The sequence below is a fragment of the Sus scrofa genome, chromosome 3 (assembly GCF_054392235.1).
Source record: "Sus scrofa isolate SSC_HxYL_T2T_F1_AM1 chromosome 3, Sscrofa_HxYL_maternal_Yorkshire_Landrace_v2.0, whole genome shotgun sequence".
Lineage (NCBI taxonomy): Eukaryota > Metazoa > Chordata > Mammalia > Artiodactyla > Suidae > Sus > Sus scrofa.
The window spans coordinates 47,342,179-47,356,910 of NC_139385.1; the positions used below are offsets into that span (position 1 = coordinate 47,342,179).

Here is a 14,732-nt window from a genome sequence, read left to right on the forward strand (position 1 = left end):
TCCCTCCAGAAGGGTTCAGGTGCCGGCCAGGCCAGCAAGACAGCAGTGTAGCCCCACACTGAAGCCAGGGGAAGCCTGTGCAGCATCACTGCTATGAAAGCTCACTGGCAGAGGCCCCGTGCCCCTGCCCCCAGGGTGTGGCCCTCACGGGTCCACAGGCACCAAGGGTCTCCGCCCCGCCTCAGTGGCACTTCTCGTTTTGAATGGAAAACAGCTACGGTTTGGGACAGACACAGGGAGGGGAAGGACCCCCACGGCCCCTGATGGTCACGGGTGGGGCCTCCCCACCCCGAGAGCGTGTGCTCAACCGCAGTGTGCTCCCTCACTGGTGAGGCTCTCAGCCGTGCTCCCAGTGACTGCGACTGCACGTGGGACTCTCTACGTGAAGTGCACAGACACCGGTGAGTTTGCTACTTGCCTGCGTTCGTGGTTTCCAGCCCCTGCCCCTCTGTGTGCAGCCTGCTCGGTTCCTCGTTTCCCAGCATTTCTTAGCAGCAGCAACCATTGGAGGTCAGTCCCCCGTTGGTGCGTCTCTGCCGGCCAGGGATTGAACCTGCGTCCTGGATCCTGGTTGGGTTCATTACTGCTCAGCCACGATGGGAACTCCCTGTTTGTGATTTCTTGGGCTTTGGTGATCCCTGCCTTTCTAGAGAACTTTCTTCATGTTGTGTCTGCCCCCTTTCCTTCCAGGGGCTTAAATCCCATGTCTCTCCCCCGAGGCTGGAGGGGCTGCCTGGGCTCTGCTCAGCGTTGCTTCTCCCTGTGCTTCACTTTAGAAAGTTCCTGTTGTGCTGGCCTCACCTGTTCCTTTACGGTGTCGGTTTTGTCAGAAGTCTTCCCAGTAACATCTCGTGTTACCTTTAAATGCTCGAATCACCACCTGGTTCTCGGGAGGTTTCCCGTTTCTCTCACCACGTTTTCCTTTAAATCTCTTCATTTTGGACAGCGGCTCTTATGCACTAGCTTCAGACTCTGGTTTCCAACACTGCCACCAGCCTAGCTTGTCTCTGCCTGGGCCTCGCACTCTCCCAGCTCCAACTTGCGTCCGTCCGGTTGGGTGCTAGGCGCGAGGTGGTGCTGCTGGGTCTCTCCCGACAGCACCTAATTGATCTGCGGGTCCGTTGCACAGGACGGCCGCATAGGCTCTGCCACGGGCCTGGCTCTGGGTGCGGGTGTGCAGAATGCAGCTTCCAGACCTGCGTCAGCTCAGTGTCGGCCCCAGGGCCCCCAGCTCATGTGCTGCCTTCTGCGCCTGTGTGGCACGCCAGCCCCTCCGCTTCCCCAGCTTCAGGGTTCTGCCCCGGCTCCCCTCTCCGGGGTCCCCCGACCCGGGCAGGAGTCCTGCAGCGCCCAGGCCCAGGTCGTAGCTGCTTCGTCTTTGTCCAAAATGCAGTTGTTTGGGTGGAGGGTCCAGTTCCACTTCCTCCCTCTTGGCCTGAACCCAGAGTCGCTGGCCGAGTTTTAACCTGGAAGTGGGAACAGCACGGGGCTACTGAACCATGAGGCAGGATGACGGCCGCGACCTGGGCCCCGAGGGTAGAGGACGGGGTGGGGAACAAGCCAGCATCGTCGGCTCCCAGGTCTTGGGAAACCCAGCTCCGTGCAGCAAGAGGAAGTTCACGCCTCGAGGGCGAGATGCAGGAGGCGCGTGCAGGTTGCCCCGGGCCTTGCTCTCCGTCGTCCTCCTGGGGGGGTGGGGGGGGGGCTGGGGCGACGCGGAGCCTGAGGCTCAGCTCAGCGTTTGGCTGGGAGCCAGACCCAGTGGCCGCGTCCTCATCCTTTTCGACGTCCTCGCTGCTGCCCACCTGCTGGAGGAGGGTGAGTGGCGACCCCACCAGGAGCTCAGCTCAGCAGACAGGCATCTGTGAGCCACCTTCCCACACTTCCTTTTTTTTTCTCATTTTTTTGCATTTTTCAGTCTAAATGCTTACACTGTTTTACTCCCCCCCCCCTTTTTTTTTTTTCTTTTTGGCCTTGCCTGCAACATGCAAAGGTTTCCAGGCCAGGGATCAAACCTGTGCCACAGCTGTAACCTGAGCTGCTGCAGGGACAACACCAGATCCTTAACCTGCTGGCCACATTGGGAACTCCTCTACTATTTTACATCTTTTTTCTTAACATCTTTCTTTTTTCATTTTATAATGATTTTTATTTTTTTCATTAGAGCTAGTTTACAGGGTTCTGTCAATTTTCTGTTGCACAGCACAGTGACCCGGTCACACATACATGTATACATTTCTCACATTATCACGCTCCATTGTAAGTGACTAGATATAGTACCGCCCAGTGCCAAACAGCAGGATCCCACTGCTTATCCATTCCAAAGGCTATAGTTTGTATCTCTTAACCCCAAATTCCCACTCCCTCCCCCTCCCTCTTGGCAACCACAAGTCTGTTCTCCAAGTCCATGACTTTCTTTTCTGTGGAAAGGTTCATTTGTGCCGTATATTAGATTCCAGGTATAAGTGGTATCATATGGTATTTGTCTTTTTCTTTTTAACTTCACTTAGCAGGAGAATCTCTAGTTCTATCCATGTTGCTGCAAATGGCATTATTTTTGTTCTTTTTTAATGGCTGAGTAGTATTCCATTGTATAGATACACCATATCTTCTTAATCCAATCATCTGTCAATGGACATTTGGGTTGTTTCCATGTCTTGGCTGTTGTGAATAGTGCTAGAACTTACAGGTGCATGTGTCTTTTTCAAAGAAAGTTTTGTCCAGATACATGCTCAGGAGTGGCATTGCTGGGTCGTATGGTAGCTCTAGATTTAGTTTTCTGAACAACCGCCATACTGTTCTCCAGAGTGGTTGTACCAGTTTACATTCCCCCCAACAGTGCAGGAGGGTTCCCTTTTCTCCACACTCTCTCCAGCACTTGTTATTTGTGGATTTCCTGATGATGGTTATTCTGACTGGTGTGAGGTGGTATCTCACGGTAGTTTTGATTTGCATTTCTCTAATAATCAGTGACGTTGAGCATTTTTTCATGTGTTTATTGGCCATCCATATATCTTCTTTGGAGAAATATCAATTCAGGTCTTTTGCCCGTTTTTCAATTGGGCTATTGGGTTTTTGGCTCTTGAGTTGTATAAGTTGTTTGTATATTTTAGAGATTAAGCTCTTTTCAGCTGCATCGTTTGAAACTATTTTCTCCCACTCTGTAAGTTGTCTTTTTGGTTTTTTGTTTGTTTGTTTGTTTGTTTGTTTTTAATGGTTTCCTTAGCTGTGCAAAACTTGTCAGTTTGATTAGGTCCCATTGGTTTATTTTTGGTTTCATTTCTGTTGCTTTGGGAGACTGGCCTAAGAAAACACTGTAAGGTTGGTATCAGAGAATGTTCCGCCTGTGTTCTCTTCCAAGAGTTTGATGGTGTCTTGTCTTACGTTTAAGTCTTTAAGCCATTTTGAGTTTATTTTTGTGCATGGTGTGAGGGTGTGTTCCAGTTTCATTGATTTACATGCAGCTGTCCAGTCTTCTCAGCACCCCTTGCTATAAAGACTGTCTTTTTATATTCTTGCCTCTTTTGTTGAAGATTAATTGACCGTAGGTGTCTGGGTTTATTTCTGGGTTCTCTATTCTGTTCCATTTGTCTGTGTGTCTGTTTTGGTACCAGTACCACACTGTCTTGATGACCGTGGCTTTGTAATATTGTCTGAAGTCTGGGAGAGTTATGCCTCCTGCTTGTTTTTTTGCTTTGTTTTGTTTTTTTCCCCCTCAGGATTGCTTTGGCAATTCTGGGTCTTCTGTGGTTCCATAAAAATTTTCGGATTGTTTGTTTAGTTCTGTGAAAAATGTCATGGGTGATTTGATAGGGATTGCATTGAATATAGTAGATGCTTTGGGTAGGATGGCTATTTTTGAAATATTAATTTTTCCAACCCAGGAGTATGGAATATATTTCCATTTCTTTGAATCCTCTTTAGTTTCCTTGATTAATGTTTTATAGTTCTCAGCATAGATGTCACCTCCTTGGTCAGGCTTATTCCCAGGTATTTGATTTGGGGGGGGGGGATTTTAAAAGACACTGGATTTTTGTATTTCTTTTCTAATATTTCATTGTTCATGTACAGAAATGTGACCGATTTCTGAATGTTAATCTTCTGCCACTTGCTGAATGTGTTGATCAGTTAAGAGTAGTTTTGGGGTGGAATCCGTAGGGTTTTCCATGTAGGGTATCATGTCATCTGCATCCGGTGTCAGTTTTACCTCTTCTCTTCCAATTTGGCCCTTTCACTTCTTCTGTCTGTCTGATGGCTGCGGCCAGGATGCCCGTACTCTGTTGAGTAGCAGCGCTGGGAGTGAGCATCCTCGTCGTGCTCCACATTTGAGCGGGAGGGCTTCCAGCTTTTCTCCATTGAGCATGACGTTGGCTTGGTGTTTTACTTCTGGTTCATCCTTGGAAACAAGAAAGAGCCGAATGTGCACAGGCCTGGGTCTCACTCTGGTGGCTGCCCTGCAGCCCTTTTTCTCCTGAGGCCGCGGTATCTTTCTGCCTCAAGGGTGTCCATTCTCTTTACCTCATTCTTGTCCTGGCAGGTCCATGGACTCTGCTGAATCATTTTCCCGTTTGCACCACACTCTGGAGGGTGTCTCAAGTCCATCTTGCAAATCACTAGTTCAGACTCGAGTACCATCCATTCTGCTTTTTACCTGTCGAGGTTTTAATGTTGGGCGTGTTACACACGTGTGTGTAGGTGAACAGGTGCTGCTTACTGACCGGGCCCTTCAAATTGGCAGCCCCTTGCCTGGGTTTCTCGGGCATCTCTGGGGCTCTGTCCTCCCGCCGTGGTCCCCAGGAAGCTCACCTGGGTTTATTGCTCCTGCCAGGCCCAGGGCCTGTGGGAAACTGCACAGCTGGCCCTGGCGTCCCCGGGGCTCCATGATGAGGGGCACCCAGAGCAGGGAGGGGGTTATGAGCCCAGCAACCTCTCTTCTCCTCAGGTGAACACACCCCTCAGACAACCCACACCCATTCCTGCCCACGCCCTTGACCACAGGGTCAAAGTAAGGAGAAAGTGCTGTTTCCACGTCACTAAAACAAGTCCCAGGGGTTGCCAGAAGGAACTTTCCGGAAGTCGGCTTCAGGGCGCAGTCTGGTGACACGCTGGGCAGACAGGCTGGGTGAGCAGAACCCCCTGCTGTTACCTGCATCATGGCCTCAGTTCTTACCGGTCATCTGGTTGGTGCCAAGTCTGGACGGACAAGCCCGTTGGGACCAGGCACGTTTGGGCTTCCTGGACCCTGAGTCGTCCAGGCTCCCCCAGACCCTCAGCGCATCCAGCCGGGCCCCTTGAGGCCTCTGAGGAGGGGCAGTGACCCGCCTCTTAGGCAGCCGCCCAGCAGATGCCCGGGGCTGGTCCCGCCCTCACACCACCACGGCAGGAAACGGCTCTGTCAGAGCCGCAGCCAAGCCAAGGTCGCCCGTGTGGGCTGCCGGGAGCCCTCCCCGCCGGTCCCAGAGGACAGGCTCGTGTGAGGTCATCGGGTGTGGAGGACGGGGCAGCAGACAGGCCCCCTGGCCACCTCCCAGGGACCTGGCTGGGGCCGCGGAGCTAGGCAAGGGCAGCACCAGATGCCCTCCCTCACCTGGCTTGTCCCGAGCCCCCTCCAGGTGAGGGACGCACTGCAGGGTCCGGGGACTGGTCCTGGCCCAGACACTTGGGGGGCGGCCGAGCCAGCCAGCTGGAGTCCTGGAGCTTGTTGCTGGCAGTCACCCAAACAGCGACCACACACAAACCTGTCATCCTCCGGTCGTGTAGCTCAGAGCCCCCGCGGCCTCCACTGCAGCTCCAGGCAGCCTCAGAGGGCTGAGTCCGGTGTCGGCGGGCGGGGTCCTCGCCAGCAGCTCTGGGGGAGGAGTCTGGGCATCGCCGTGGAGCATGGGAAATGCAGCAGCAGGAGGGGTCCCCCTCCGCCCCGCCTGGGCTCAGGTGCCGTGTGTCCCCCAGGTGGTTCTCATCGTCAGCGGGAACCTGAGCTTCCTCAACTGGCTGACCATCGTGCCCAGCCTCGCCTGCTTCGACGACGCCACCCTGGCGTTCCTGTTTCCCTCGGGGCCTGGGGGCCTGAAGGACCGAGTCCTGAAGATGCAGGAAGAGGAGGCCCAGGGGCCCAGGGCCGTGCAGACATACGGTGGGTGACACCTGAAGATGGACGTGGCTGGGCAGCAGGGTGGCCTCCGTGTCTGGTGTGGTCAACCCTCGAGCGGATGGCAGCCAGCCGTCCTCTCTCCCCGACAGCCCAGGAGACGGCCTGGGCCGTGACTCCCATCTGCTTGACAGGGACCACGTGTCCTGGTTCCCAGGGAGGGATGCACAGTGACCAGACACGGCTGCTCTTGGCCAGGACGTGGGGGAGCTGTGGTGACAGCGTCCACCTCGGCTGGGATGTGTCCTTAGAGAGAAGGGGGCTGTGGGGCATCTCCCGCACCTCCCACCAGGGCCAGGGGCACCTCCCTCGGGGCTGTGCAGAGGCCAGCCTGGGGACAGGAGCCCACCCAGCACCCATCCCTCTTGGCAGGCTGTGTGGCACGGCGCCTGGTCAACCTGGCGATGGGCGTGCTGATCGCTGGGCTCAGCGTCCCCGTGGTCCTCAACTTGCTGAGCCCCCGGCAGATCATGAACAGCTCCTTCCACCCGCTCCGCATCGTCAACACGTATGGGGCCTTCGGCAGGTACCTGGGGCTGGTGGAGAGGGGATGTGGCGGTGGGGCAGCCCCAGCCTCCCCTGCTGGGAGGGGGGTGGCGGGGGAGGCACAGCACTGACGGCGCGCCCACCACCCCCCCAGCATCACCAAGGAGCGCACAGAGGTCATCCTGCAGGGCACGGCCAGCCCCAACGCCAGCGCGCCCGATGCCGAGTGGAAGGACTATGAGTTCAAGTGTAAGCCAGGCGATCTGAGGCGGCGGCCGTGCCTCATCTCTCCGTACCACTACCGCCTGGACTGGCTCATGTGGTTCGCTGCCTTCCAGGTAAGGCCCTCAGTGGGGACGTGGGCTGGTGGGGGTGGGACAACGCCCAGGACCCCTGTGCTGGGCCTGGCCCGCTAAGAATCTTCCAGGCTCGTTCGAGGAGCTGCAGGTGCCAAGGGCCAGGCCTCACGGACGGGGGGCGAGGCAGGCGTGGCCACCACCAGGGCAGCCAGCGTCCCCAGCACTTGCTCGGGCCGGAGCGCCTGCAGGATGGTCACCCTCCCGTTGTGCCCGGGAGGACAGCCTCCCAGCGGCTTGGCCTCTCACCTGAGATCCTGCTGGACTGAAGAGCAGTGGAAGCCGTTGGGCACGTGTCCAGGGGGCCGAGTTGGCAGCAGCGGCAGGCGGCCAGCTGTCTCCACAGCCACTGCCCTGTCCTCTTCTCCCACAGACCTATGAGCACAACGAATGGATCATCCACCTGGCGGGCAAGCTCCTGGCCAACGACGCCCAGGCCCTGTCCCTGCTGGGCGTCAACCCCTTCGAGGGCACGGCCCCTCCCAGGTCAGACGCCCTCACAAACAGGACCCTTCCCCACCTGCCGGCTGAGCCTCCACCCCTGACCCTGGAGATGTGCAGGACAGCAGGGGCCACAGGCCCTGCTCCCCGCCCCTGCCATCATCTGCTCGGGGCCCCAGCTCCCCGAGGGCCTCCCTCTGAGGGGTCCTAGCACAGGGCCACAGCCCCCCTGGAGGGAAGACCCGGGTCCCTAAGCTCAGGGCTGTCTGGGGGGCTTGGGCTGACCGGCTGCCGTCGCCTTTCAGGTGGGTCCGGGGAGAGCACTACAGGTACAAGTTCAGCCGCCCGGGGGGCCGGCACGCCGCCGAGGGCAAGTGGTGGATTCGGAAGAGGCTGGGACCCTACTTCCCGCCGCTCCGCCTCCAGGACCTGAAGGGCTACTTCAAGTCACGGGAGTGGCCGGAGCCGGAACCTAAGTAAGAGGCGGCCCAGGGCTTGTGCACCGAGCAATAAAGTGGGAAAGACGGTGGGCTGCCTGCTCTGAGTGGTGAGTGGGGTCTCCGCCCAGACGTCCAGAGAAGCAGACCCGGAGAAGAGGGGGGCTGCCGGCCGCCCAGGGGGCCTGGGGGCTTTCCTGTCTCCCCAGAGTGGGTCCCCGCGGTTCCCAGCACCAGGCCCTCCAGACACCAGCACCCCAGTGTTGCTCCCAGCCCTGGTCTGTCCCAGAAAGAACTGCCCAGGGCGGGAACTGTCCACGGCCCAACCCGCTGTGTACCCGATGTGGCCGCAGGGAAGCCCTGGCCCTTTCTCAGAACCCGCTGCCCCCACATACACAGCACACGGTCCTCCACAGTGACCGGTGCACGGACGGCCGCCGTCCCACGGGCCCTGCGCAAGGCACGGCCTCTCCTCTGTGACCTCCTCCCCCAGTCTCATGCCTGGAGCCTCCTGCTCCCAAACTTGGGGCCGGGGGGTCCCCAGGGCAGCAGTGCTGAGGCCCGGTCACCACAGGCTGAACTGGATTAATGGTGTGCTTCTTGGCGACCCTCCCGGGTGCTGCAGTGACAACTAGGGTGCAGCCTGGGACTGCGAGGGCCTGACGTCGGCTATGAGGGACGGACTCCCACCACCCTCACCTTCCAGGGCACCAGCTGCACTGTGGGGGGTCCCAGCGGGAACGGTGGTTCGGGCCAGGAGGCCAGGTTGAGGTGGGCACAAGGGTGGGTCTGTGTGGAGCCCCACCACCACCCATCTGGGGGGCCAGCCGGCCCAGGAGGCAACAGAGAGGCCGTGTTCCTGCTCACGGGCAAACAGACGCCCTGTGTCTGGCGGGACAGCCAGGGCCTCAGACTCGAAGCCTGGAGCCAGCAAGTCTGCCCACCACAGCCGTGTGGGGCTCCTGCCAGCTTGCCGTGTCTGGGCAGCCCTTCCCGGGGGTGGGGGGGGCGGCCCTAAGGGCCCTACCCATGGGTGGGGGTACCAGAGGCGCCCCTGTGGGGCCCAGGGCGGACAGGGGCCTGAGGAGACGCTGCATCCTGGCTTGGGGCAGCCCCCCCAGCCTGGAACCGCAGGTGGACTCCCTGCCAGGAGCCAGGGTGGGTCCACACCCGCCCTTCCCACCCACCCCCACCTTCTGGTCTCCCTGCTACCCAGGGCTCAGGCAGGGGCGGTTCCTGGAACTCAGCACCCCCTGGGGTGGGCTCCTTCCCAGAGCCCTAGTCTAGTCACGGCCCCCAAGGCTCCTGGAACCCCCAGACATGTCCAGAAGGCAGTGCTTAGACCAATGAGCTCAGCAGGGGTGGGGGGAGCCTGTGGCAGGAGTGACATGGGAGGCCCTGAGCCCATCACGGGGACCCCGGGAACAAGGCGGCCTCACACCTCCTGGGATAGGACAGTGTCCTCTCACCCTGCGGGATGTCCTAGGTGACCCCAGGTCCACGCCTCTGCCAGAACAGCCCCAGCCCTACTCCTAGAGTCTGTCCTGAGACCCCCAGCCTCCTCCACTCGGCTCTCCCATGGCCCCACCTCACTGGACGTGAACCGAGGGTCCCCGCCTGTCACCCAGCCCCTTCCCCGAATCCCCTCCATCCCACACACTCACCAGCCATGTTGGGCCGCAGGGCTTTGCGTGGCCGCTCCGGTGCCCACGGCCCTCAGGGCCGCCTCTCTTGCCTCTGCTGAACCCCAGGCTGCTCCTGGTCACACCCAGGCTGGCAGAGAGATGAGCCTGGCCCCTCAGCACCAGATGCGCGCTTGACCTGATGGACGAGAAAGGCCCAGATGCCTGCGCAGCTCCACCCACGCTGCCTGCGTCAGGATGGTCGGCTGTTCTTATGGGGAGGGGGTGGCAGGGACACCTGGTGGGGCCTTGGCTCACCCCTCCCAGCAGCTGTGTCTGGACACATCGTCCAGCTGGCAGTGCAGACACGTGTTGGAAAAGGAACATCCCTCAGGCTCAGGCCGCCACCTTCTAAAACCAGGAGTCACTGACGCACCCAGGGAAGAGACCACAGGGTCTCAGACCACAGGACGGCGCCCGCTCGCAGGGGACCTGGCCTTGGGGCGACGCTCCCTGCCCTGCCCAAGGGGTGGGGGATCTCAGGTCTGTTCTTCCCACCAGCTCTCCCTTGAGCCAATGATAGACACCCTGGAAACCAGCGCCTGGCAAGCTGGCCACTGCTGAGACCCCCACTGTCTGGTGGCTTCTCCCCTGCAGCGCGCTCTGCCCGCTGTCCGACGGGGGTCGGCCTAACGGTGACAGCAACGGGCGAGACCCTCTAAGCTGCAGAGGTGCCCCTGCTCTGCCGCTCCTCCTCGAAGGCCCCCCACTCAGCCCTCTTGCTCTAGAAAGGAGCTCAGGGGATCCACTGGGCCCGGTAGAGGCCGTGCGGAGCTGCAGGCTCAGCCAGAGGCTGGCTCAGGGAGGACCCAGCACCTCCTTCTTGCTCCAGGATGGGGCGAGGGGCTTGGGCACAGGGCTTGTCCCTGTGAGGAGGGCGCGAGCCTCTGGGCATCTTCCCTTCACTAAACGGTCCCCACTCAGCTGACGTACTGCATCTTTGGCACTTGCCGAGGCCGAGCCCCCCCTCCTCACCACCTCGGCCTTGTCGGCCCCTGTGGGGCGTCCTTGGTCCCGGGCCCTCCTCTCCCTGGGCTCCTCACCGCACAGCTTTCACCGGAGGTTTCACACCCTTTGGTCACCACCTCTGGTGCAACAGGGTCAGGGCACCCCTGGCCTGGGGGCCTTGCAGCAGCATGAAGCTCTCCAGACCAGTGCTGCTGGGTTCAGGCGTGTTCTGGTTATTAGAACTGCTCCCAAAGATGCAGAAAACCTGAGGGGCTGTTGAAGGCTCTGCTGCCCTTGTGGTTGTGCACGGCGTCCCCCACAACGTCTGGTGCCCCCGCTCCCGCCCCCATGGGGCGAGGGCCCTTCTCCCTCCCTGTGCTCAACTGGGCTTTCTCTCGTCTTCTCATCAGCCTCCTGAGCGCCCCAGCTTCGCTGCTTCAAACAACTGCTGGGGAGACAGGATGGGGATGAGGACGGTGGGGGAAGGACTGGAGCTCAGCTTCTCAGAAAAGCAACAAAATTACAACCAACTGCTGAAGAGCCTTCAACAAAACAGACTGGAAACTGAAAGACATCTCACTCCAGGACACACAGGCCACATGGAGATGGTAGGAGGCGGGATTATGCAATATAAGCAACACCGTACCTGCCAGGCGGGCAGCCCAGACTGGAAAGTAACTGAGACCCACGCCCAGGGACCTGGCGTCGGGAGGAGGAGCCCCCGGGGCATTGGGTGTGGAGGGGCAGCAGAGCGTGTGCACAGGAGCTCTCCCGGGACTGGGGGACACGGAGACTCCACGCTGGAAGGCTCACACAGGCCTTCCTGGGCACTAGGTCCCAGGGCCAAGCAGAGACACCCCAGGAATCCGGGTCAGACCTGCCTGAGGTCCCTGGGGGCTCTCCTGGGAAACAGGGCGACCGTGGCTTACCGTGGGGGAAGGTCTAAGGTCGCGGGCACAGTCATCAGCATGACCTCCTCTAGAGGGGGCCGTTTTGGAAAAGTCTACCCCCACCCATTTATGGCCGAGAAACCCCAGGCCAGACAACAAACCAGGTGGGAACCCACCAGCCCCACCCATCAGCAAACGGCTGCCTAAGGACCCGCCGAAATCCTGCCATCAATCCCGCCATCGCCATCGCACAGCCACCTCTAATCCCAGCCGGAGCCAGAGCCCCACCCACCAGAGGGACAGGAATCGGAGCCACCCAACAGGGGGCAGGCGGCAGCCCCTCCCTTCAGGAAGCCTGCAGCAAGCCCCCCCACCCACATCAGCCACACGGCAGGGGGCAGACACCAGAAGCAAGAGAGGCGACAACCCCATTGTCGGCAGAAAGGAGAGCGCACCCAAAATCTATACACGGTGAAAAGGCAGAGAATTGTGCCTGAGCTAAGGGAACAAGGAAAACCAAAAAAAACCAGCTAAATGAGCTGGAGATTACGAACCTCCATGAAAAAGACTCTAGACCGATGACAGTAAAGACGACTCAAGATCTCGAAAATAAACTGGAGGCAAAGCCGATAAATTACAAGAAACAACGAACAAAGAAAAAGAAGATTTAAAAAACAGAAAAGCAGAGATGGGAGTGGCCCCCCCCCCAAAAAAAAGCAGAGATAAACAACACAATCACCAAATGAAAAATTCACTGGGAGGAACCCACAGCAGAGCCTAAGAGGCCCGAGAGCGAATCCGCGAGGCGGATGCCCACAGCTGAAATCCCTGACACAGGACAGACTACAGCCGACAGGATGAGAGGAGGTGAGGACAGCCCCAGGGACCTCTAGGATGTTAAGGCGCCAACACGCGAGATGGGGCTGCCGGGACGAGGGGAGGGAGCGGCCCAGAGAAAAGCCCCGAGGAGGGAGCGGCAAACACTTCCCTAATGTGGGGAAGGAATGGCTCACTCGGCTCCAGGAACCATAGCGAGGGCCACGTCAAGTGAACCCAAGGAGGAACACCCTGAGACACACATCAATCAAAATTAAAGACAGAGAGAAAATACTGGAAGCAGCTGGAGAAAAGAAACAACGCACAGGGGGACCCCGGTGAGGCCACGGGCTGACTGCTCAGCAGGCCTCTGCAGGCCAGAAGGGAGCAGCCCGACACACGCAACGTGACGAGAGGAAAAAGCCTCCAACTCAGAACACGCTGCCCAGCAAGGCCCTCATTCAGCTCTGAAGGCGAGGTCAGAAGTGTCACACACCAGCCAAAACGGAGAGAATCCAGCCCCGCCAAGCCAGCCCTACAATAGATTCTAAAGGAGCGTCTCTAGAGGGAAAAGAAAAGGCCCCAACGAGAAAGAAAACATGAGAAATGACAAGGCTCACTGGTGGCAGGAAATCACCCACACTCAAGTCGCCACCAACCCAGAAACCGTGAGCAGGGGAGGTCACAAAGGCAGGACACTGGACACGGCGTCTGCAATTGAGAGACCAATAGTTTAAAACCACATACACACACACTGTCTCTTCCAATATCAAAACCTCACGGTAACTGCAAACCAAAAATCTACAACAGACACACAAATAAGAAAAGGCAATCCAAACAGAACACCGAAAGATAAACCACAAGAGAAGGAAAGAAAAAAGACCAACAAAAGCAAATCCAAAACAATAAAATGCCAATAAGAACATACATATCAAACATTATTTTAAATGTAAATGCACAAAACGCTGCAACCAAAAGATACAAACTGGCTGTATGGATACACAAACAAGACCCATGTACACGCTGTCTTCACGAGACCCACGTCACTTCTAGGGTTTCCCTGCAAACGGAAATCAAAAGCAAGCTGGAGCTGCAATTCTCCTATCAGACAAAGTGGATCTTAAAGAATATTCTGAGAGACAGAGGAGGACATTACACAATGATCAAAGGATCAACCCAAGAAGAGGACGTAACACCCCACCTGCAAATCTCCACGCGCCCAACACAGGATCAGCTCAGTGCATAAGGCAAGTGCTGACAACCTTAAAAGGAGCAACTGATGATGACACCATGATAGCGGGGACTTGAACACCCCCTTACAGCAACACACAGCTCATCCAGACGGGAGACGAACAAGGAAACACAGGCCTTAAACAATGCCTTACACCAGATGGACTTGACAGATGTTTAGAGAACATTCCATCCCAAAGCAGCAGAAAACACGTTCTTCTCAAGTGCACGTGGAACATTCTCTAGGATAGATCGCAATCTGGGCCACAAATCAAGCCTCAGTAAATTTAAGAAAAGTGAAATGCCAAGCATCTTTCCTGACCACAACGCCACATGACTGGAAATGAACAAGAAAAAAATGGCACAAGACAAACGTGGAGACTAAACAATACGCTACTAAACAGCCAGTGGATCACTGAAGCAATCAAAGAGGAAATTCAAAAAATACCTGGAGGAGTTCCTGTTGTGGCGCAGTGGTTCCAAGCTTGGCTAGTGTCCATGAGGTTGCAGGTTTGATCCCTGGCCTCGCTCAGTGGGTTAAGGATCCAGCGTTGCTGTGAGCTGTGCTGTAGGTCACAGACTCGGCGTGAATCCTGTGTGGCTGTGGCTGTGGTGTCAGCAGACAGCTAAAGCTCCGATTCGGCCCCTAGCCCAGGCATGTTTATATGCTGTGGGTGTGGCCCTAAAAAGACAAAAAAATAAAAATTTCAAACCCAAGTCCAGGACCAGATGGCTTCACAGGCGAATTCTATCAAACATTTAGACAAGCATTAACACCTATCCTTCTGAAATTATTCCAAAAAATTGCAGAGGAAGGGAGACTCCCAAACCCATTCTATGAGGCCACCATCTCCCTGATACCAAAACCAAACAAAGGTACCACAAAAAATAAAATTACAGGCCAATATCACTGATGAACATAGCTGCAAAATCTTCAACAAAATACTGGAAAACTGAATCCAACAATACATCAAAAGGATTTTACACCATGATCAAGTTGGATGCATCCCAGGGATGCAAGGATTTTCAGCATACCTAAATCAGTGTGATACACCACATTAACACACTGAAGAATAAAACCCCTTCGATCCTCTCAGTAGATGCAGAAAAAGCTTTTGACAAAATCCAACAACCATTTCTGATAAAAACCCTTCAGAAAGTGGGCACAGAAGGAACCTACCTCAACATGATAAAGGCCATATACGACAAACCCACAGTGAACATCGTTCTCAATGGTGAAAAGCTGAAAGAATTCCCACTAAGATCGGGAGCAAAGACAAGGATGTCCACTCTCACCA

At 56.9% G+C, this 14,732-nt stretch overlaps 1 protein-coding gene and 1 long non-coding RNA gene across 15 annotated transcripts in view; one reads left to right on the forward strand and one right to left on the reverse strand.

Moving 5' to 3' along the window:
* The window catches only part of LMF1 (lipase maturation factor 1), a 55,368-nt gene extending 47,408 nt beyond the window's left edge, over positions 1 to 7,960 (forward strand). For all 7 annotated transcript variants that reach the window (XM_085018082.1, XM_085018078.1, XM_085018084.1 and 4 more), the window contains 5 exons: positions 5,950 to 6,133; positions 6,521 to 6,674; positions 6,789 to 6,972; positions 7,364 to 7,476; positions 7,737 to 7,960. In XM_085018082.1, the coding sequence (XP_084874208.1) occupies positions 5,950 to 6,133; positions 6,521 to 6,674; positions 6,789 to 6,972; positions 7,364 to 7,476; positions 7,737 to 7,911 (810 nt within the window). In that variant the 3' untranslated portion in view covers positions 7,912 to 7,960. The remainder of the gene's footprint in view (positions 1 to 5,949; positions 6,134 to 6,520; positions 6,675 to 6,788; positions 6,973 to 7,363; positions 7,477 to 7,736) is intronic.
* LOC106509720 (uncharacterized) overlaps positions 1 to 14,732 on the reverse strand; it is an 85,325-nt gene that overhangs the window by 13,619 nt on the left and 56,974 nt on the right. For 7 of the 8 annotated variants that reach the window (XR_014841048.1, XR_014841047.1, XR_014841049.1 and 4 more), the window contains 6 exons: positions 13,883 to 14,116; positions 9,533 to 9,689; positions 7,240 to 7,365; positions 5,739 to 6,684; positions 4,519 to 4,651; positions 3,174 to 4,396 (listed from right to left, as the gene is read on the reverse strand). This is a non-coding gene — a long non-coding RNA (uncharacterized LOC106509720). Of the gene's footprint in view, positions 1 to 3,173; positions 4,397 to 4,518; positions 4,652 to 5,738; positions 6,685 to 7,239; positions 7,366 to 9,532; positions 9,690 to 13,882; positions 14,117 to 14,732 lie in introns of those variants that run through there. The other variant, XR_014841052.1, reaches the window with a different exon arrangement.